The sequence below is a fragment of the Prionailurus bengalensis genome, chromosome A1 (assembly GCF_016509475.1).
Source record: "Prionailurus bengalensis isolate Pbe53 chromosome A1, Fcat_Pben_1.1_paternal_pri, whole genome shotgun sequence".
NCBI lineage: Eukaryota > Metazoa > Chordata > Mammalia > Carnivora > Felidae > Prionailurus > Prionailurus bengalensis.
The window spans coordinates 5,176,363-5,198,972 of record NC_057343.1 but is presented as its reverse complement, the minus strand read 5'-3'; the positions used below and the strand labels follow the sequence as shown (position 1 = coordinate 5,198,972).

The 22,610-nt window shown below is 46.1% G+C and overlaps 1 protein-coding gene across 5 annotated transcripts in view; it reads right to left on the bottom strand.

Annotated features, from left to right (window-relative positions):
• Positions 1 to 22,610, bottom strand: part of LOC122480709 (phospholipid-transporting ATPase IB) — a 606,753-nt gene that overhangs the window by 543,894 nt on the left and 40,249 nt on the right. Inside the window, exon 1 of one of the 5 annotated variants that reach the window (XM_043575471.1) lies at positions 1,840 to 1,951. The exons of the other annotated variants lie outside the window; for them this stretch is intronic. Coding sequence (XP_043431406.1) covers positions 1,840 to 1,879 — 40 coding nt within the window. The 5' untranslated portion in view covers positions 1,880 to 1,951. Of the gene's footprint in view, positions 1 to 1,839; positions 1,952 to 22,610 lie in introns of those variants that run through there. 5 annotated transcript variants of the gene reach the window in all.

The following is a 22,610-nucleotide window of genomic DNA, read 5'->3' as shown; positions in this document are numbered from 1 at the left end:
ACTGCGAAGTACGCACTCACTCACTCCTGCCTCTCTTCCCAAATCACCTGATCTGAAATTTACAGCCCTCTAAGAGTTTCTGTGGTCCACAAAGGCCTCAGGTGGGGAAAAATCCAATACGGTTCATATCTTCCCTTCAACAAATCTCCAGGAAATGAACAGTATTCCTGCTTAAGAGACTTTAATTTTTTTTTTTTTTATTTTCTTTTTGAGAGGGAGCGAGCACTCACACAAGCGGGGGAGGGGCAGAGAGAGAGAGAATCCCAAGCAAGCAGGCCCCGCACCATCTGTACAGAGCCTGATGGGAGATCACGAGCTGAGCCGAAACCAAGAGTCGGACGCTTAACTGATTGTGCCCCCCAGGCGCCCCGAGAGACTTACAATGTTAAAAAATTTTTCCACCTGCCTTTAAGATTAACCGTGGTCTTTACAGCTTGAAATTCTTCATTTGCATTCAGTAGGTTTCATTTGTTACACATAATAGTACAAGAAAAATACCTACCTTGGGGTTCTCAGGGCAAAATAAAACAGAAAAATCCAGTCTAATGGTTGAAAGAAGTTATATATAAGGACATTTTCGTGTTGAGTATTAATTTGTTGACTCTGGTAATTTTCCCAATACTACGTATACAAAGTATACAGGAGAGGATAATTTGTATTTGAATTGCAAGAATCTGAGTCCTACCTTGTCCAGGTTGAAAACGTGAATGAGGACACAGGTCACAGACAAGGTGGGGCAACTGGGTGGGTGGCTCAGCCGGTCAAGCATCCGACTCTGGATCTCAGCTCAGGTCATGATCTCGCAGTTTGTGGGATCGGGCCCCACGTCAGGCTCCGCACTGACGGTGCTGAGCCTGTTTGGGATTCTCTCTCTGCCCCTCCCCTGCGAGTGTGTGCCCGTACTCTCTCTCTCTCCCCCCTCCCCCCAAAATAAATAAATAAACTTAAAAAATAAGAAAAGAAAAGAAAACCAAAAAGTTCAGCAGGAAAGCTCCGGTAACACTTCACAGCATAGTGCCAACCCCCCCACCCCCGCCTTGGCATCAGCTGAGGTCAGTTCTGTAGTCAAGGCCCTCCCACTGTTCCAACTGTAAGGTGGGGACAAAACCATTCAATTACCAAAAGCAACAGATCTTGACAAAGGATGCTTTCGATTCTTCTCCCCACAACAGTTTTCAGCAGTTATGACTTTTACCAATTAAAAAGCAGTGGTCTAGAAAGTTCGACTCCAATTCACATTCCCTAGATTTGGGTATTTTAGTAGCCATTGCATCACTGTTCTAAAAACCGCAAAAGCAAACTCAATACCTGACCGTTCAGCACGATATTCAAACTCCTCGTCCAAGAAACAAATTAAGAAAAAGCAATTTTAAAATAGCGTGAGTATTGTGACCCCCCAATCAGCAGCTTCTAGTTTTGAGCCCATGGTTTTCCTTTTTTGGTGCTCACTGAGATAAACAATCTATTCTAAGACAGAATATTATCGGTCCACATTCACGTGTAACTTCTGGGTTTCTGGCCTCCGGCATACCATCTAATTTCATTTTCAGGTTTCACCTAAATATTTTCATTGCCAAAAAAAAAAAAAAAACTAGTTCAGGGCTCTGAACGTATTCAAAATATATTTGGCTGACCTTTACGAAAAGAAAGAAAAATTCTTTGAACCGCCTAAGCTGATCTTGCTACATTTCAAGCTACAGGACGAAGAATCCCTTAGATCCACAAGACAGAGGATTCTATCTACTCAAAGTAGTGCTGCTCTTCTCCTAGTCCTCTGTCACCTGTGCCTTGTGTAGGCTGCACCAACATTAGGACAGCGTTGTAGATGGAGTCTATTACCTATGGAACAGCATCTCCTACAGCCGTAGATCAGGGGCATGGTGCTCGGTCCTTTACACGGGCTGCGTGAACACAAAAGCAGCCGTAAGCGCTCATAGGTGTCTAGGCATTAAGAGCTCAAAGCGGATCCCCAAGATAATCTGAGAGAATTACATTATGCCCTGAAACGGTCCTGTTCCAATTTACGTGGCATAATAGCAGAAAGAGGAGTGGGAGCCACTCTTTATGAAAGAAAAAAAAAATTTTTTTTAAACTTTTTATCTACCAAATTAGCAAAGGAAACAGTGGAAGGATAGTCATGGGTATATCTTGCTAGATGACAGTAAAATTTCTAGGTGAATAGAAGCCTTCTTGGCTTGCTTTAATTCCAAGTCTCATCTGAGGATTCATCCTTGAGCCTGGGAGCGAGTTACAGGGAGAAGTTATGGGGAGAGCCTACAACCAAGACCCTGGCTCCCCCAGCACCCAGCAGAGCTCGGTCCCACTAAGTGCACCTCCGCACGGAATTCAGCCACATCGAGGCAGGCACCACCATCCCGTCATTTAAGAAGGGGCAGACAAGCACCCCGCAGAGCTGCTCCCTGGTTAACCTCGGCTCGTAAAATGGCTCTTGGATTTTTTTTTTTTTTTAATTTATTTTTGGGACAGAGAGAGACAGAGCATGAACGGGGGAGGGGCAGAGAGAGAGGGAGACACAGAATCGGAAACAGGCTCCAGGCTCTGAGCCATCAGCCCAGAGCCCGACGCGGGGCTCGAACTCACGGACCGCGAGATCGTGACCTGGCTGAAGTCGGACGCTTAACCGACTGCGCCACCCAGGCGCCCCTGGCTCTTGGATTTTAATCCCGAAAACTCCAGGCTGCAAAGATTTCTCAACGCGATGGCTTTGGGTGGATATTTATAGCAAAGAAAACGTAAGACCCAAAACTCATTTAACAAAACCCTAAACCCAAAACAAGTGAGGAGAAAAAGAAAAAAAAAAAGAATCCTCTCAAAAGCCTGCCAAGTCACAAAGGAGGTGCAGGGGCAATGGCAAGGTGACCTTCGAGGGGATGGCAAATTAAGACTTTCTTCTTCTGTCAAACAGCCTGATGGATTCTACAGCCCCATACGGGCAACATTTGTGGAAATCAGTAAGAGGGCGAGTCAAGTTCCATTTTGTGATTTTTTTTTTTTCCATCCCCTGGCACCTCCCACCTCCTCGGAAGATTGGACGCTGTCTCCCCGTTAGGGAGGCCCTGCAGCACCCAGGCCCGCTAACACTGCCTGAGCCAGATCGTTTGCCAGAATTGCCCCCAGAATCGCCCCTGCCCTGTTCCGGCACACACCAGGCGCTGGGGGAGCCCGTGACGGACCGGTACGTTCCCAGGCCAACACATCATTCACTACATTTTCTTTAGGGATGTTGTAAACCCTCTGGTCCCTTATCACAGCACCTTTTGGGATTCCCAAGAGAAATTCAAATCCGGACTCCGTATCCCAAATAGCTCAGTGTCTCTGGAACCGAATTTCTCTTCTAACGGACACTAATTCTCCTGACTGATCATGCCTCCTGTTTGCTTCGGCTGCTTAAAGGATTGGAGCCAACTGTATTTTGACTACTGATTTTGTCTTTTTCTTTCTCCTATTTCCTCGTCTCCCCAATTTTCTCACGTATCGCCAGTTGTGACAAACCCTGCCATGTTGGTAAATAATCGTTCCATAAAACGACTAATGAAATAATTAGCAACCTAGAAATAAAAAATCCAGCATGAAAAAACAAAACAGCATGAACTAGGCCAAATTTGCTAACAAACTTGGTTCAAAGCTGGGGAACTCTATTTTCTAATTCAGCTCTATGATCTTTGACTATTTATAAAAAATAAAAACCCTCCATAGAAGTCATCCAAAAAAGTTGATAACACCCTTAAGAGTTCTTTGGAAAATACGTTTTGAAGACATGATTCGGTCTTAAATATTTACTGAATTTCCCTAGGTTGCAAATCTCCTACCAGAACTTCCTTTTTCTCAAAGTTTACCTGTTCCCCTCCGCCCCCCCTCCCCACTCCTGGTTAAAAATCCACTCAGGATCACAGAATCCTTTAGACACATTCATTCATCTAAGATTTTTAAATGGTGACTCTGAAAAATAACAAATATAACAAACTGGGGAAAAGCCTTAAGACCCTTCATATTCCTTAAGAATTCCTTCATATTCCAAAATGTTAACAGTACTTCTCTTCTTTAGACTTTATGGATATAAACGGCTTATTTCTTCTTTATTCCTGTTCTTAATTTCATTTTCTAAAAGAACATTTTAGGATCAGAAAAAGATTAAAATAGGAAGGTTGTTTTCCTTTCTATTTTCTTATTTTTTAAAAACTGCCTTCTTAACACTGGATTCATAAATTAAGGCTGCCTTATCTCATCAACATATGTGTCCTGTATCTAAACTGGAGATTGCCCAATGGTGAAGAATCCTTTTGGGAATTACGAAGATCCCAGAGTGTCTACTTGTTTAAAGTTTGTCTCGGGGCGCCTGGGTGGCTCAGTCAGTTAAGCGTCCGACTTCAGCTCAGGTCACGATCTCACAGTCCGTGAGTTCGAGCCCCGCGTCGGGCTCTGGGCTGACAGCTCAGAGCCTGGAGCCTGTTTCAGATTCTGTGTCTCCCTCTCTTTCTGCCCCTCCCCCGTTCATGCTCTGTCTCTCTCTGTCTCAAAAATAAATAAACGTTTAGGGGCGCCTGGGTGGCGCAGTCGGTTAAGCGTCCGACTTCAGCCAGGTCACGATCTTGCGGTCCGTGAGTTCGAGCCCCGCGTCGGGCTCTGGGCTGATGGCTCAGAGCCTGGAGCCTGTTTCCGATTCTGTGTCTCCCTCTCTTTCTGCCCTTCCCCCGTTCATGCTCTGTCTCTCTCTGTCCCAAAAATAAATAAACGTTGAAAAAAAACTTTTTTTTTAAATAAAAATAAATAAATAAATAAATAAACGTTTTAAAAAATAAAAATAAATAAAAAAATAAAGTTTGTCTCACTTTCTCTCTAAAGCAGATTATACACTCCTTCAACCTCTCTTCCCCTACCCATTCTTTCAGGCTTCAGATAAAGTAGAAGTTTCCCTTAATGGATTTTCTTTAAAATCCACTTGTAATCCTGACTTTAAAAAATACATGAGTCTCTAATCCTGTTTAATGGTGAGGTTTTTACCATCAAGAAACTTTTAGAAATGCTAAATACAAATCCCTAGCGATAGCAGGAAAAGCTTTATTTTAAAAAGAGTCGATTGATTGTATTTACACTATTTCCTGAAATATTGCAGCTTCAAAGGCTTTGAAGACTAATTTTATAGGCCTTTGATCTGTGGAAAAGCCATCTGATTTCTTAGCTTAAACATAGCCCTGGGAGGAAAAAAAGCAAAATATGTAAACATCTGAGTTTTTAAATTACAGTTAAAGCAGTTATTAACAATGTCTACATGGTCGAAATATTGCTCCGAATCCAAATGACTAATTCTGACCCTAATTGGAAGGTTATGGATACATCTTCAGAGTCAAATTATTGCACCATAACTGAAGGTAAATTTGAAATCTCCAGTGCTAAATTTTATGGTCGTGAACCGATAAAAAAAAAGACAGCGAACAGCTTAAATTTAGTCAGAAAAGGCACGCACATGCACAGAGCGGTTCTTTCTATTTAACTGTGCAAAACTTTTCATGAGATCAGTTTATCCCGTGATCTAAAAGTAGGGGAAAAATAAGTAACATTCTGGCCAAATGGTAGTTCCAAAATTAATAGATTTTTTAAAACTTTTTTAAGGTTTTTTTATTTATTTGAGAGACAGAGACAGAGCGTGAGCGGGAGAGGGGGAGAGAGAGAGAGAGGGAGACACAGAATCCAAAGCAGGCTCCAGGCTCCGAGCTGTCAGCACGGAGCCGGACATGGGGCTAGAACTCACAGACCACAAGATCATGACCTGAGCCGAAGTCCTATGCTGAACCAACTGAGCCCCCCAGGCGCCCCTATATTTCCCACTTCTAATGCCTGAGAGTTCTGTATGCAATTAAGAACTGCAGTCAAAACCTCAAGAATCAAGCATGTGCGTTTTACTCTCATATATGCAAGGAACACTTCAAAAACAGGCGAGAAACAATATGAACTGCAGGACACAACTGAGATCTTCACATCAAGTCGCCACCACTCCTTCCTCCTCCCCCCATCCACACACACCCAAGTCAAGGAATAAACACATTACAAAATGCCTTTTCCATATAGTCATAGAAAGACATGGGGCCAAAGCTCAGGAACTCAGACCTTGCAACAACTCTCATGGTTTAAAAACAAAAGGAAAAGGGGTACCTGGGTGGCTCAGTCGGTTAAGCATCTGACTTGGGCTCAGGTCATGATCTCGCGGTTCGTGAGTTTGAGCCTCACGGCGGGCTCTGTGTCTCCCTCTCTCTCTGCCCCTTCCCTGCTCATGCTCTGTCTTTGTCTCTCAAAAATAAAGAATAAAAAAAAATTTTTTTTAAACAAAAGGAAAAAAGCAGGTCGCCTGGGTGGTTCAGTCAGTTGAGCGTCCAGCTTCGGCTCAGGTCGTGATCTCACGGTTCGTGAGTTCGAGCCCTGCGGCGGGCTCTGTGCTGACAGCTCAGAGCCTGGAGCCTGCTTCTGATTGTCTCCCTATCTCTCTGCTCCTCCCCTGTTCTCTCTCTCTCTCTCTCCCTCCCTCTCTCTCTCTCTCTCAAAAATAAACATTAAAAAAATAAAATAAAAAATAAAAACAAAAGGAAAAAAACAATTAGAAGTCATTCCTGGACTTGTTTAGATTTCCCCTGAACTGACAAAGTATACAAGCAATCTCCCTAAAGCTGACGACCCCCCTTTCCAGGTGGAGCCAAGAAAACCCAATGTCTGGGTGCACCTCGTTAGCTTAGCATGAGTGCTGGGGAACTTCGGTCACAAACCGTCTGCGTCATTTACTGAGACGTCAATTATGTATACTTAGGGGAAAAATATAAAAGCAAAGGTGTTAGGCTCTATGAAAGAACATTTACCCACCTAAGAACACGTAAATCCCTACAAGCCCACTTAGTTACGAATCCTAAAGGGGTTTTTCTGGGAGTGCTTCCTTTTGAGAGATGTAAACAGGGTCACATCGCCCACAGAAAAAGTGGACAGAAAGAAAATGAGCAGGCTAGTCCACTTGAACAAACCTCAGGGACATGACCTTGATCGGCAGGAGCCCGGCTCTCGGCCCCCGGGCGTCCCTGCCCAGGAGACTCCACCAGGCCTCGGAGACACCCTGCTCAGCTCACATACACATATGACCAGATGTCAGCCCCAAGTATTTGCTAGGAACCATCAAAGCTCCCAAACTAGTCAATATCCACACCGGGGGGGGGGGGGGGGGGGGGGGGAGTTCATTCCACATTTATGCAAGTCTGCAGATCCCCAGCGACGAAAGTCAACGGACACTTTGCATGGGGTCTCTGCTCCATCCTAGGGTCCCTAGAAACACCCTTGCCTGGGATTCAGTGCAGATAAAACCCAAAGCTGTCCCGTGGCTGTGGGCACACGAGCATGCAGACACACAAGGCCTCCGAGGTCAATCAGCATAGGAACCTCAAGTGCCCAGTGATGTGGGCGAAGCTGATGGCACAGCCTCTGTGCGGGCCCCTATGTGCTTCGGCACGCACAAACCAGGCCCCGAAGCTTTAAAAATGAGAACGTTAAAAGTCACTCACAGGCGTGGATAAACAAAATGTGGTATGTCTGTACAACGGAATATTATCTGACCACAAGTAAATCACATTCAAATTCATCCTGTAACACAGGTGACCCTTGAAAACATCATGCTAAGGAGCCCCACACAAAACACCACATAGTGGATGATTCCACTTATGGGAAAGGTCCATAACGGACAAATCCATAGAGGCAGAAAATAGGTTAGTGATTGCTAGGGGCTCCAGGGAAGGTAGGGGAGTATGGGATTGCCTTTGGGGGCAAGGGTGGGGGGCGGGGAATAAAAATGTGCTGGAATTAGATAGTGGCGATAGCTGCTTTCAGAAGGTACTAAAAGCCACTGAAGTCTACATTTTAAAGAAGTGAATTTGATGTACGAATGACAGCTCATTAAAAAACAGTCATGCACTTTTCGGTGCGTAGGTTATATCTCAATGAAGAATTAAACTTTTAAAAAATGCTACGAGTTCACATTTTACTAAGAGGCTCCTCATATGAAAGCAAGACCATTGCCTAATTAGAAGCAATCAACTAAGTACTAAAACTGGATCTCAGATAACCTCGGGTTGTTTCCTAGAGCGGGGGAGGGGGAGGAGGAATCGATTCCCTTTCCACTGTGACTACGTGGGATTTCCCCCAACCAAAGTAAAGGTCCCCATTAGAATGTGTCAATTAAAATCTGTTTAGAGAAAGCATATAAAATTAAGTGTTGAGGTTTTCCGGTCCGTTCAAAGGCTTTTTTTAATCAAAATAGTCAAGAGACAGGTTTACATCTATGTGTATATCATTTGAGTAATTTACATGTTATAGACGCATATGTATTGCACATGTATTACACATACAATGAGTGCCTACTTTGTCAAATACGTTTGAGGTAAGAATACACCCGCAAGGGGCGCCTGGGTGGCGCAGTCGGTTAAGCGTCCGACTTCAGCCAGGTCACGATCTCGCGGTCCGTGAGTTCGAGCCCCGCGTCGGGCTCTGGGCTGATGGCTCAGAGCCTGGTGCCTGTTTCCGATTCTGTGTCTCCCTCTCTCTCTGCCCCTCCCCCGTTCATGCTCTGTCTCTCTCTGTCCCAAAAATAAATAAACGTTGAAAAAAAAAATTTAAAAAAAAAATAAAAAAAAAAAAGAATACACCCGCAAGTAGAGACCGCACCAACTATTCCATTCCTGTTAAGTACGCTCAATTCTGTACCATAACCTTCCACCTTTTCATCTCTCAGAACATCCCCAACAACCCTCATGTCTAACCACTGTTCCTCAACCCACTACAGTGCTTCCTTGTTACCATCTTCTGGAATCACTCTTCCTAAGATCAAGGGCAACCCCCTACCTACCAAATCCAGCTGTCCACATGTTCATTCCTACAAACCCCTCCGTAGCATTCAGCCTTATAAAGTAACATCTCCTCCATGTTACCACAGTCCTTGTTTGGGTTTCTAGGAATCTGTTGTTGTTTTCTCTTTCCACCCGAATGTCCCCCTCTGACCATCCCCCACATGTGAGGCTCCACCGTTCTGTTTTCAGCTCCCACCCAGGCTGCACATTCACCCAAGATTACGCCGTCCTTTTCTGAGCTGGTCTGGGTCCCAGACCTCACTCATGGACATGAGCCCAGGCTTCCAGCTGCTTAGCAGACATCTCCACCCAGAGGTCCCACATACTTCTCCAATGCTCTAAATCCAAACTGAGCTTTCCTCATCGAATCTGGTGTTTATATTAAGCTCTCAAACCACAAACATCAGAGCCACCACTGATTCTCTGTCTTGGAGGCACCGCACAGGTTTCATCTCTAGAAGCCCAGCCCCTCCTCCCCAGCCATCCCTCTCCAGGGTCTCATCCTCACCGGCTGGATCATCACACACCTGCTGACTCCTGCCCAGACTGCCTCCCTCATCACCAACACCTGACCCATCACTCCAGGCTTGTGACAGCACCTCCCACCTACCAGGGCCCTCCTGGCCTACGTGATAAACCCGAACACCCGTGGAAATCACACAAGGCGGAGTGATTCCTCCGGCCTCATCTACTGTTGCACCCCGGCACAGGAGCAATGAGTGAATCCTGAATGTGCCAAGTTCCTGCACGACCCCCAAGTTCCCACACGGTACTTGACAGTCTATTACATTTACCAGTTTCTTGAATAATTAATACACTTAAAATGGAACGCTCAAGGGGCACAAATGGCTCTAGCATTAAGAACACCCATCCATTCAGCTGCCTGGTTTTCCTCCTTGCAGACCACAACCAGATTTGGAGGAATCTTTCCAAAGAATCAACATGCTTGATGTCTTCTTTAGACTCTAACTGCCTACTTCCCCTGGAATCTAAAAAAAATATATATTAAAAATAGAAATACTATACGATCCAGTAATTCCACTTCTGGATATTTACCCAAAGAAAATGAAGACACTAAATTGAAAAGATCGATGCACCCCCACGTTTATTGCAGTGTTATTTACGAGAGCCAAGACACGGCAACAGCATAGACAGTTAGATGCTTGGATAAAGAAGATGTGAGACACACGCATGAAAAACAATGAAATCTTGCCATTCGTGACAACATGGATGGACCTAGAAGGTCATTCTACTAAGTAAAAACAAGTCACAGAACAAGAAATACCATATGATTTCGCTTATGTGTGTAATGTAAAAAAAAAAAAAAAAAAAAAAAACTAGACTCAAATACAGAGAACAAACAGGAGGTTGCCAGGACAAACTCAAATGTCCCACACTTTATCAAAGATTTGCCTTCCAAGGAGACCTGAGGAGTAAAATTCTAATGCTTCCAATAAGAGGGACCCTTGGGGTTATGGGAAACAAGAAACAAAAAGGAATTATACCCAAATACCTAATTTTTTAGAGAGTCAAGTTTTATCCTCCCCTGCACCCTCCAAATTTAAAACGTTAAGATTTAACGGGAAAGGCCTTAAAATAACGAGAGATTTCTTTATTCAGGTTCAACAATAAAGCTCAACTAGGGTGGGGGTGGGGATACAATCAGAAAACAGTATCAACTTGGACTCTGGTCCCAGGAATCTGTCCAGCTTCTCACCCTCCATTAAACCACATCTCGATAGATTCCACTGAGAAAGCACTGTGTGTCCTCCATACTTTTTTTGGGGGGGGGGGGGGGCAAGTTTCTAGCTTTTAAACGGAAGGATTGATCTTGGACAAGAGTGGGAGGAAAGCCCAATGGGAAAGATGTATATTGGAAACACAGCGGTAACGGAGCACATACACAGACACGCTGACGGGAACGGAAGGAAAAGAGAGGCCCGTCCGCAGAGACTTTCACAGAGCACGCAGTTCAGGCCCGTGCTTCTGACGGCCGCTTACATTCAGGAGGCAGGCTGCGTTTGGAACCATCAAGAACCCTTAATAGTTAAAACACAAGCTCAAGTGCCACAATCATCACTGGAACGCCCGGGGGTCTAGGAGGGAAAAACTGACCACACGTCTTTACCGAAACCATTCAATAAAATGACTTGGATTAAGCGAACTTGTTTCTGAAAAAGAACTTTAACCGACTTCTTTACGATTCAGTCTCAAGGAAATCCTATAGGGGCTTCAATCTGTTCTGCCATACACTTTACGTTAAGAGTAATAGCAGTTAAGGGGCGCCTGGGTGGCTCAGTCGGTTGAGCGTCCGACTTCAGCTCAGGTCATGATCTCGCGGTCTGTGAGTTCGAGCCCCGCGTCGGGCTCTGTGCTGACAGCTCAGAGCCTGGAGCCTGTTTCGGATTCTGTGTCTCCCTCTCTCTGACCCTCCCCCGTTCATGCTCTGTCTCTCTCTGTCCCAGAAATGAGCAAACGTTAAAAAAAAAAAAAAAAAAAGAGTAACAGCAGTTAAACCTAACTGTGTGCAGAGACCTGGAACATTCTGCCCAGAAGTGCAGAGGGGGAGAGAGAAGAAAGTAATCACCAATCAAGTCACTCCTAAATTGGAAGGTCGCTGCCATCCAGAAGCACCCTGCTTGACAATGTGGTTACAGAGGCCATAAGGTTAAAAGTGCTTTTAGACCCATCAGCTATAAGAGAAACGCCACAGGGCAGGAAGAGGGACTCAAGTCAGAATCACATAATCAGTGGCATTACACACATTACAGACTGAAGAGCACTTTCAGCAGGACAGGATTTGGTGAGCCTGTGCTGGGCCTCGAGGAAAGGCCTCCTCTCTCTCCCCGGCCTGTGACAGCTGACCCCCGTTCCCGCTGCACGCCCCAGCCCTCCCCACTCAGGAGCCTCCCCAAGTCCCACAGGACAACGCGCTCCCCTCTCCCAGAACCAGAATGCGGAAGCCCGGGCATATTAGTCCTTGTGGTGGCGGCAGAGGGTGAAGGAAGAAGGGTGAAGGCCAGGTTTGCAGTTTGACTGAAGATAGAGGACCGTTAACGGGACCTGCTTGTGACCTTTATTTAAATACCTTTGGGTAACTTTTTTTAACTTGCGACACAGGGAAGGTAGGGACACTTACTGACAAGCCCACAATGACAGGACGACTTTGAGTCACAGGCCTTATGGAGACAAACCTCTAGGTAGAGGGTGTGGCGGACCAAGCATGCGCACTCTCAAACCTCGGCGGCACCCTTACGTGAGGCATGGAAAACAAGCCCACGCTTTTAAAAGAAGCATCTCAGTCTACAGACAAATGCTTCTGTCAAAATCCACAGGTAAATAATACATACTTTCAGAGAGCCTCTGAAGGTGTTTATTAAGTCCTTAAGGGATTCTCTACATTCCCCTTGATTCGGAAGTGTTTTGTCTACTTAACTAGCACTACAGTTAAGGAATGAGCCAGAAAAAGACAGTTCTGTGGCTTCGTCCTTCCCGAGGACCAGAAAGCAAAGTTTGAGCCCTATACCTGCAGGCCTGTTTTAATCACCTCCCAATAATTGCTCATCATCACCGCTTTATAATTGGCGGGAATGACGGGGGGGATTTAACAAGGGGCTCAGTTCGAGGTACTCCACGATACGGAAAAAGATGGTGAATCCTAAAGGAGCAAAAAAGACTCAAATATCCTCACAGGGAACCTCAGTCAGAGGTTTAATATGCCAGGCTCCATATTTAGCAGCAAACGCGTCCTATACAATCGCTTCATCTCCAGAGATTTTCACAACGCCCAGTAGAGCCCGCCGTACAAAGTCATAGATCAGCCTCCTTCTTTTGGGGGGTCTGCTGTGTACTTCTAGTGCTGTGCAGGTACAAAGTAATAGTTACTCGTGTAATTCTCAAGTTGCCATATGGCTTACTTCTCCTTTAAAAGGAAGAGAGGAGCGCCTGGGTGGCTCAGTTGATTAAGCATCTGACTTTGGCTCAGGTCACGATCTCACGGTTCATGAGTTCGAGCCCCGCGTCGGGCTCCGTGCTGACGGCTCAGAGCCTGGAGCCTGCTTCGGATTCTGTGTCTCCCTCTCTCTCTGCCCCTCCCCCACTCATGCTCTGTCTCTCTCAAAAAATGAATAAACATCTAAAAAAATTTTTTTAAAAAATGAAAGGAAAAGAGAGACCATAAGCTATGGAGAAACAGGTAGACAAATGTAAAAAGTATAGTTGCTATGCGTTACACACAGTGAAGAACAAGGCTCTGAAGACAAAATGCGTTCCTAATGTGAAAGGTGAAAGAAAATGGAGTCCCTTACATCAAGGGGTTCTGAAAGGGAGTCAGGAGGCCATTAAGGAGATGGGCCTTGGGACGCCTGGGTGGCTCTGTTGGTTAAGCGTCAGACTCCTGATCTCAGCTCAGGTCACGATCTCTCATGGTGTGTGAGATTGAGCCCCGCCTCAGACCCTGAGCTGACAACACAGAGCCTGCTTGGGATTCTCTCTCTCTCTCTTTCTCTCTCTCTCTGCCCCTCCCCTGCTAGCTCACACACGTGCCCACTCTCACACAGTCTCTCTCTCTCAAAATACATGAAAAAATACATATATGAAAAAAAAAATATTTAAAAACTCCTGACTTTGGCTCCCTAGTGGGATGCAATGTGGGTTGTTACCCAAATCTGTGCCTCCAAATCGCAATTCTCAGACCCCAAATAACTGCTTTTATTTTATTTCAGTTCTGCCTCTTTTTCTCGGTTGACACTAAGTAGTTATCTGGTCATCCACTAAAGTACCAGAACCACTAAGGGACTATTCTATGCGAAATCAAGTTAGAACTGTGCATTTTTTAATGTTTATTTCTTTATTTGGGGGGCAGGGAGGAGAGAGAGAGAGGGAGAGCATGAGCAGGGGAGGGGCAGAGAGAAAGGGGGAGACAGAAGGTCCAAGCAGGCAGAGCCCAACTCTCAGGGCTCAATCTCACAAACCATGAGATCATGATCTAAGACAAAACCAAGGGTCAGACACTTAACCAACTGAGCCACCCAGGCGCCCCTGACCTGTGCATTCTTTACCAAGATGTTTAGTAGTGACATATTTTTAAAGAATGATGGGAGGGGCGCCTGGGTGGCGCAGTCGGTTAAGCGTCCGACTTCAGCCAGGTCACGATCTCGCGCTCTGTGAGTTCGAGCCCCGCGTCAGGCTCTGGGCTGATGGCTCAGAGCCTGGAGCCTGTTTCCGATTCTGTGTCTCCCTCTGTCTCTGCCCCTCCCCCGTTCATGCTCTGTCTCTCTCTATCCCAAAAATAAATAAACGTTGAAAAAAAAAAAATTAAAAAAAAAAAAAAAAAAAGAATGATGGGGTGCCTGGGTGGCTCAGTCAGTTAAGCGTCCGACTTCAGCTCAGGTCGTGATCTCACAGTTCATGGGTTTGAGCCCCGTGTCCAGCTCTGTGCTGGCAGCTCAGAGCCTGCAGCCTGCTCCAGATTCTGTGTCTCCCTCTCTCTGCTCCTCCCCTGCTCGCTCACGCTGTCTCTCTCTCTCAAAAATAAACATTAAAAAATATTTTTTTAAAGAATGAGATTTCCGTCCATCCAGAGTTGTAATGCACTTTACACAATAGAAAAAATCCTAGGTATTCATATTCAGTCCTGGAACTTGAATCAAAGTTTTGGAAATAAAGGGAAGGCAGTTTAAATCAAATAACTTCAGCGAGATATCCCAAGGAAGCAATTTAAAAATAAATGCAGTTTGGGGGCGCCTGGGTGGCTCAGTCGGTTAAGTGTCTGACTTCTGCTCAGGTCATGATCTCACAGCTCAGGAGTTCGAGCCCCACGTCGGGCTCTGTGCCGACAGCTCGGAGCCTGGACCCTGCTTCAGATTCTGTTTCCCTCTCTCTCTGCCCCTCCCCCACCGCACTGTCTCTCTCTCTCTCTCTCTCTCTCTCCTTCTCTGTCTCGAAAATAAAGATTTAAAAAATTAAAAAAAAAAAAAAAGCAGTTTGTACCGAGCTGTTTATAGCTACACCAGCTAAATCTTAAAACTTAAGTTCATCATTTAAAGCTTGAATTTCACTAAAAGAACAAGACTTGAAAGGGGCCCGTATGTTCAAGTCCCCAGTTTGGATCTCCATTCCAACCATCAACATTCCGGATATTCCCTGAAAACTATCCGTGGCCATGTTAATTAAAGCATGAAACTTTACAAATTAAATACTAAGCCCATCTCTGTTATCACCAAAAATTTTATCTAGTGCTCACACATTGCATCTAAAAGCATATCTAGTATTCAATGGAATAATTCTTGGCATAGCACATTGCTGTTAAAAAGGAAGGAGAGGAGAGGGGAGGAGAGGGGATGGGAGGGGAGGGGAGGGGAGGGGAGGGGAGGGAAGGAAAGGAAAGGAAAGGAAAGGAAAGGAAAGGAAAGGAAAGGAAAGGAAAGGAAAGAAAAGAAAAGAAAAAAACAGGTTTAAAATGCAGACAAAAGGGGCCCCTCAGTGGCTCAGTCGGTTAAGAGTCAGACTCTTGATTTCAGCTCAGGTCATGATCTCCTGGCTGGTGAGATCAAGCCTTAAGCTGGGACTTTGCGTGGACAGTGTGGAGCCTGCTTGGGATTCTCTCTCTCTGCTCCTCCCCTGCTCGTGCTCACTCTCTCTCTCTCCCTCCCAAAATAAATAAATAAACTTTAAAAATAAAATAAAATGCAGACAAAGACCTACCTTCCTCCGAAGCCCCGTCTCTGCTCTGACTGAAACCTCGCCCCCCTCCCCTGACCCACCCGTCCCCTTCCATCCTTGTATTTCATCGCCCCTCGGCCCGCTGGTGACCCTGCCGGTATCGACCCTCCTCCAGCTGATTAATTCTAAAGCAGTTCTTTTCAAATGATTCTAAAAACAAACAAAAATAAGTAAATTACACAAAGACAGGCACAGGTCTGAAAGGAAAAAGAGGAATCCCGTTCGGGCCTCTCCCCACCCTGAAAATGATGTCACGTGTTCCTAAAGCTTTGGTTTAAAGGCTTTGCTTCTAAAAAAATGAAAGAAAGAAAGAAAGAAAGAAAGAAAGAAAGAAAGAAAGAAAGAAAGAAAGAAAGAAAGAAAGAAAGAAAAAGAAAGAAAGAAAGGCTTTGCTTCTGTGACTGGTCTGTCCACAGAGACCCTTCAATATAAAAGCTTAGAACTCTGAGAAGAGGATTTAATTCACTCAGCCACGCACATAGGCGCACACAGTCGTGCTTTGCCATGAGTAATCTATGAGAGTCCTTTCTAGAACTCTTCACACACCTGCCTCAGTTCTTTGCTCCCATCAATTGGTGGCAGAATCCTAGCCAAGATGGCCCATTATTTGGATTGTTAAGAAGGATGCACAGGGAACCAGACCCTTCCCTGACCACCTACTGCATTTATCATTTATTTACTGCTCTACTGCTCTACTCCCTTCGTATTTCCTACGTGCCAAGCTTATATTTCCAATCAAATGTAATAAATATAAGTTCCCTAACGTCTTAGTAGTTCTTTAGAAGTCTACCCAGGGTCAATGCTTGTACTAAATACGCTGTAGCTGGTGGGAAAAAATCAAACTTGCTGACAGTTCCCATTACTATTCCCTATTCGAATCACAGCACTTCCTCTATGACTGCAAACTCGGAGAGCCTAGCGAGAGTGCCCGGGGTGGTGGTTCAACTTCCTGATTAGTTTTATGATTTGGACAATGTAGGGGTACGTGCCCCATCTTGAGCCCCCCCCCCCACTCCTCAGTGACTGAGGGTCAAGTCAGTAGGCCCAGGACGATGGGCAGCAGGATGGCAGCAAAGTCACCTTGGGAGAGCACCTGCTGAGTGCCAGGTACTTTACAAGCCATTTCACTTCAACTCTGCAAGAGCCTCGGAGGTAAGTGCAGTTACCTCTGTTTGAAAGATGAGAGACCTCCAGGGCTCAGAGAAGTGCAGCGGCCTGTCCAGTCCACACACTACAGGGAAGGACAGCTAGAAGGATCTGACTCGAGACCTTTGTGCTGTCTGCTCTCCGGAGTGAAAGACCATAACCAGCAGCGAGGACAGGGGACACAAAGTAACGGGAAGACGTATGCTGCGTTTCATCGCATGCAAACGACTTCAGTGCGCGCTCTCTGAGCTGATCCTCTAACAAACGTGTACGACAGGCACCTCTGTATTTCCCCACACCTTAGATGAAGGGATCTAAAGTCAAGCGATGGGACCAAAGCCCCCCAGGGGTGCCAGTGGTTCATCAGGACTAGAATTCCAGCCTCTAGGGACAAGCCGCGAGTCATTGCTTCGCCTGACGAGGATGGGGTCCTGAAGTGTTAAGAGCAGCCCTGCGTCTCAACAAGGAGGCAGAGAGCTTTTCCGAAATCCTCACATGCGTGTGCACACACGCGTGCGTGCGCACACGGCCTTACGGGTGATTCTGATCCGGCCCTCCCCCACCTGCATTCTCCTTCTTCCCCTCCTGCCATCAAGTCCACTACCTTAAGGACCCCTCCCCTCCGTTCATTAGACTCTGTGCTCCTGTTTCAACACAAGGGCTTGGGTGAGAAATCTCAGAGCAGCCCAATTTAGGATAAATTGCCTCCTGCAAATGGACTGTGCAACGTAAGTGCATAAAGCCAAAGTGGGCAAAATTTGTGCTGCGGTAGAAAACCATGAAATGTCCAGCTCCCGTCTTTCCAGGTTATTTGATTCTCGCTTCTCATTGTCTTTGAGTTCTGTGAATTGCAGACAACTGAAGGCAATTCAAAGTAATTCTTGCCTGTAGACAAGGAAATGCTGCCAGAGGGCAGGCAGTTCAGTTTACGCCCCCCTCCCCATTCTGCAGAAAAATGCTAATTTTGCCTCTATACACATAAACACTTCAGTATTCCTGATCTAGAAATGCGTCTTCTTTAGATTATGCTTTGAATGGACTGTAACATCTTACCGGCTCCCTCCTGAACGCTATCTGTAGGAGAGTCATGATTTAACTTAAAAAAAGTCCTCTAACAGGGCGAACAGGGGAAGAGGCAGGGGGAGCGGCCTTGTCCAAGGAGATCAGAGCTCCCAAGTGGAGGGAGGGCTGGGAGCGGCGAGGCTGAAACCCTATTCGTGAACTTCTACAGAGTTGCCCTTTCCGCAGAGCCTTTTAAAGACTGCGGGAAGATCTCAGCTGACCCCTCTCTAAGACAGAGCTTCCCTGGGGTCTGTGCAAACATTAGATGTATTATTCCAGAGGGGTTGGGATCTTCTAATTCAGGTCCCCGTTCCTCCGCAGTGGAGGGTCTGTACACAAGAGCGCCAGGCAGGGCGATGCTGACGGCTTCCTACACCAGGCCCTGGAAGGAAAGAGAGGGTTGGAAGAGGCTGTTGGTTAACAGGGGAAATGACAGTGGATTAGCAGTGTGGGTGGTATGAGAGGTGAGCAAGGTCAAATCTGAAGGCCTGGGGTGCTAGGAGGGGGGCCTAAGAGCACAGCACGCTGAGCACCAGTTAATTCACTTTCAGACACTGCAAGTGTCTGGGTCCACAGCAAAGCCGACTTTCCCATTCCATCAGTGTTACGGGTGTCACCTATCTACACTTGAACGTTTTCATTCTATTTCTGTTGGTTCTTTCTCACAGCTTCGTTGCCCACAGAGTGAGCCAGTAAACGTGTGATGGCCATCTGTGCTGTGCGGGCGCTGTGTTCGCCCAGAAGGCAGCGTTTCTCAAAGCGCAGTCAGCAGACCCCCGACCAGAACTGCCACCATTGCTTCTTAGAAATGAAGATTCTTGGGGTCCACCCCCCACAGTGAATCAGAAATCTCCACTTCGAACGAGCTTCTTAGAGTCATTATACTAATAGTTTGAGCTGAACGGTTGGGACCGCGGAATCGTAGATTTGAAGCATCTGGGGCTGCCCAGAGGCCATCTGAAACTGCCACCCACACCTGCCCTGCTGTCCACAGATGGCAAGGAGAGGCAGAGGAGAGAGGCGGACCCCACAGCCTGGCAGGCGGCAGCTTCCATAAGCAAGGGCTCACCTACAGGGTGGGTGGCCACAAGGCCAGTACCTCCGCGCCTGCCCATCAGATCTTCAGTTTAGGGGTGCCGGGGCGGCTCGATCGGTTAAGCATCGGACTCTTGATTTCAGCTCAGGTCATGATCTCACAATTTGTGACACAGAGCCCCGCGTCGGGCTCTGTGCTGGTAGTGCGGAGCCTGCTTGAGATGCTCTCTCTCCCTCTCTCTCTCTGCCCTTCCTCTCTCTCTCTCTCAAAACAAATAAGCATTTTTTTTTAAATCTTCAGTTTATAAAGAGGCCTTAATGGGGCTCAGTCAGCATATAGTGCAGAGGTTCCCAACGCCGAATCACTATCTCAAGGCTAGGTGCTTGGGGCACCTCCTGGGAGCAGGGAGGGTACGTGGAAGCCATATTCCAAGGACGTGAGGAGCCTCAAAGGGTCAGGCCCAGATCACAGGTCAACCAGTGGTCACGTCCTCCTGATGACCCTTCCCCGACAATCATCAAATATGGCTTGTTGGAAAGACCTTTTATCCCATCTGTACCATGAAGCAGCACCACCGGCCTCTCAGGACTATTATTATAATCAAATGGATGATATATGCGAAGGTGCTTTGTACGCTGTGAAAGCAAATATTATTACCCATCTTCCTTCAGTTCTTTCTGAAACAAGTGAGAATATCAATGAATAAATGAACCAATCAATGCAAAGTTATCCAGCACCTGAGAAAATGGTAGAAGATAAATATTTGTTGATGAATGAATCCACTTACAGACTGTCTAATACTATCTCATAGATGAAGAAACTGAGTGCCAAAATCTCAAAGCAACCTGGCCAAGATCACAGAGTCAGACCATGGCCCCAAAGGCAGGACACAAGGGCCATGCCTCTGGAGAAACGGGAGAAAACAAAGTAAAATAAAAGTAAAGGTCCCTGTGTGATTAGAATACACCTTTATGTACAAGGCAGAGACTCAGTTATACCAACAGGCTAAAGATGGAAGGGAATGTCTGGTTCAGCCTAAACTGGGAAAAAGCGACTCACGCCCGCCTTTAGAAATAGCCACAAATTTATGGAAAACTGGGGGCAAAAGAAGATCCCAGGGGACAAAGACATACTTTCAGGCAAGCGGAAATCAACTAAATATCCTAACACTTCATAATTAAAGTCCCGATAAATGGCGTCACTTAATCTGGAGCCCAGTTTCCTAAACTGCCCGCGACGGTGGCCCAAGTTCTAAACCACATGGCAATCTCAAGCAGCAAAGTTGCTCAAGAGCTCGGATCACATTTTTCTGGGACACGGTTTATGAGGACACAATATGGGTGTAGCTACTATTTCATTCAACTGCCTTTAATTCACGTATGTCTCAATATTTTCAACCTGAAAAGAAGTTGCTTTTACTTTCTTTTTGGTTTATTTATTTATTTATTTTGAGAGAGAGAAAGCGAGCATGCACGCTTGTGTGCATGTGAGTGGGGGAGGGGCAGAGAAAGAAGGAAAGAGAGAATCCTAAGGAGAGAGAGAATGCCAAGCAGGCTCCACACGGTCAGCCGAGAGCCCGACGCGGGGCTCAAATTCATGAAACTGTGAGATCGTGACCTGGGCCGAAATCCAGAGTCCTATGCGTAATTGATTGAGCCACACATGTACCCCAAGGAGTTGCTTTTAGTACCTCCCATGAATAAAAGAAAGCAGAAAAGCTAAAAGAAGCCTTTCAGACATGAATCTTAAACATGAATAAAAGTAGTCATTCTGGAAGAACTATTGACAAGTTATGCTTCTCCTGGGCAGTTTATAAGTCTTGTGATACAACAAACTAACCAAATAATGATGGTGATGGCCTCCTGCTAATACTTCCTGAGGGGTTTAAAACCTGTTCATCTTGAGAGGAGTCGGGGAGAGTAATACAAACTCTAAAATTTCTGTAAAGGAGGTGAACACGTACACATCAAGCCTGTCGCGAATCATTGCACACTGTCTAGGCCTGCTGTCAACGGATGTTAGAACACGACAGGAAAACACACATCCGGGGCTTTCACCATCTAACTCTGGTGCTGGGACATCCAAGAGACTTTCATATAAATTTTTTTTTACGTTTATTTATTTTCGAGAGACAAAGTGAGACAGAGCGTGAGCGAGGGAGGGGCAGAGAGAGGAGACACAGAATCTGAAGCAGCCTCCAGGCTCTGAGCAAGCGGTTAACACAGAGCCTGATGTGGGCTCGAACCCACGAACCATGAGATCATGACCTCAGCTGAAGTTGGACGCTCAACCGACTGAGCCACCCAGGCGCCCCCAGACTTTCATATAAAATCTAGAGACAAACTTTTTTTTAAATTTTTTTTAACGTTTATTTATTTTTGAGACAGAGAGAGACAGAGCATGAGTGGGAGAGGGGCAGAGAGACAGGGAGACACAGTATCTGAAACAGGCTCCAGGCTCTGAGCTGTCAGCACAGAGCCCGACGTGGGGCTGGAACTCACAGACCGTGAGATCATGACCTGAGCCGAAGTCGGATGCTCAACCGACTGAGCCACCCAGGTGCCCCAACTAGAGATAAACTTTTATAAAATAAATGGAGGTAGGAGTGGGGTCAACAGCAGCACAAACGAACCCACTGACAATGAGAAAAAACCCTAGTATTTTACCATTTCCATGTCGCCAGTGCCCTCGCAGCCCCAATACGCAACAGAGCTTTTGGCTTTAAGAGGAATTTAACCACTGCAATATGGTTCTCAGATAACCCCAATTGTTCATTTAACAAATAGTCGTTTTCTGTAGAAGAAACAGTGAACAAAACCCAAAGCCCATCTCCTGAAGACTGCAAGTTCTTCAGGGGGGCAAATAACAAACAAATACATATATAACATATGCAATAGAGCAAAATTAAAGGTAAGCACATGGACAATGACCAAGGAGTTCAATTTCAGATGTAGGAAATGAGGAGCCCAGTGAGAAAAGCACACCCACGATTCAGAGCTAGTGCCGAGTCCCTAGACAAGGACTGTTTCGTGTATTTGAAAAACAGCAGGGAAGGCAGTGTGCCTGGAGTGCAGGTCAAGGGGAGGAGACTGGTAGGAGCAGGCCTGGTCAGGAGGACCTCTCCCGTGGTGCATTTTAGACTCTACTCCAAGTGGGAGTAGAAAGCCGCCTTAGTATTCGCACAGGAACATAGTATGGTCTGACTCAATCATAAAAGGACCAATCAGGCTCCTTGTATGGTTGCGAAAAATACGTGGTTTTTCGTGGTTGCGAAAGGGAGCTGTGAGGAGACCCGTGCAGACTTAACTCGAATGATGGTCGCCTGGACGGGAGCCTTAATCGTGGGGGTGCTGTGAAGCGGTCCTATCCGGGGCAATATTTCTAAAGAAGCACCCGCAGGCCTTGCGGACGGGTTCTACGTGGGGTGTGAGAGAGAGCAGTCAAGGGTTCCTCCGAGAACTCGTGCTCCATAACGGGATAAATGGCGGTACCATTTGTCAAGAAGGAGAGCACGTGCGGAAGTGAGATGGGTGCAATTTAAAAAAAAAAAAATTTTTTTTAACGTTTATTTATTTTTGAGACAGAGAGAGACAGAGCATGAACGGGGGAAGGTCAGAGAAAGAGGGAGACACAGAATCTGAAACAGGCTCCAGGTTCCAAGATGTCAGCACAGAGCCTGACGCGGGGCTCGAACTCACAGACCGCGAGATCATGACCTGAGCCGAAGTCGGATGCCTAACCGACTGAGC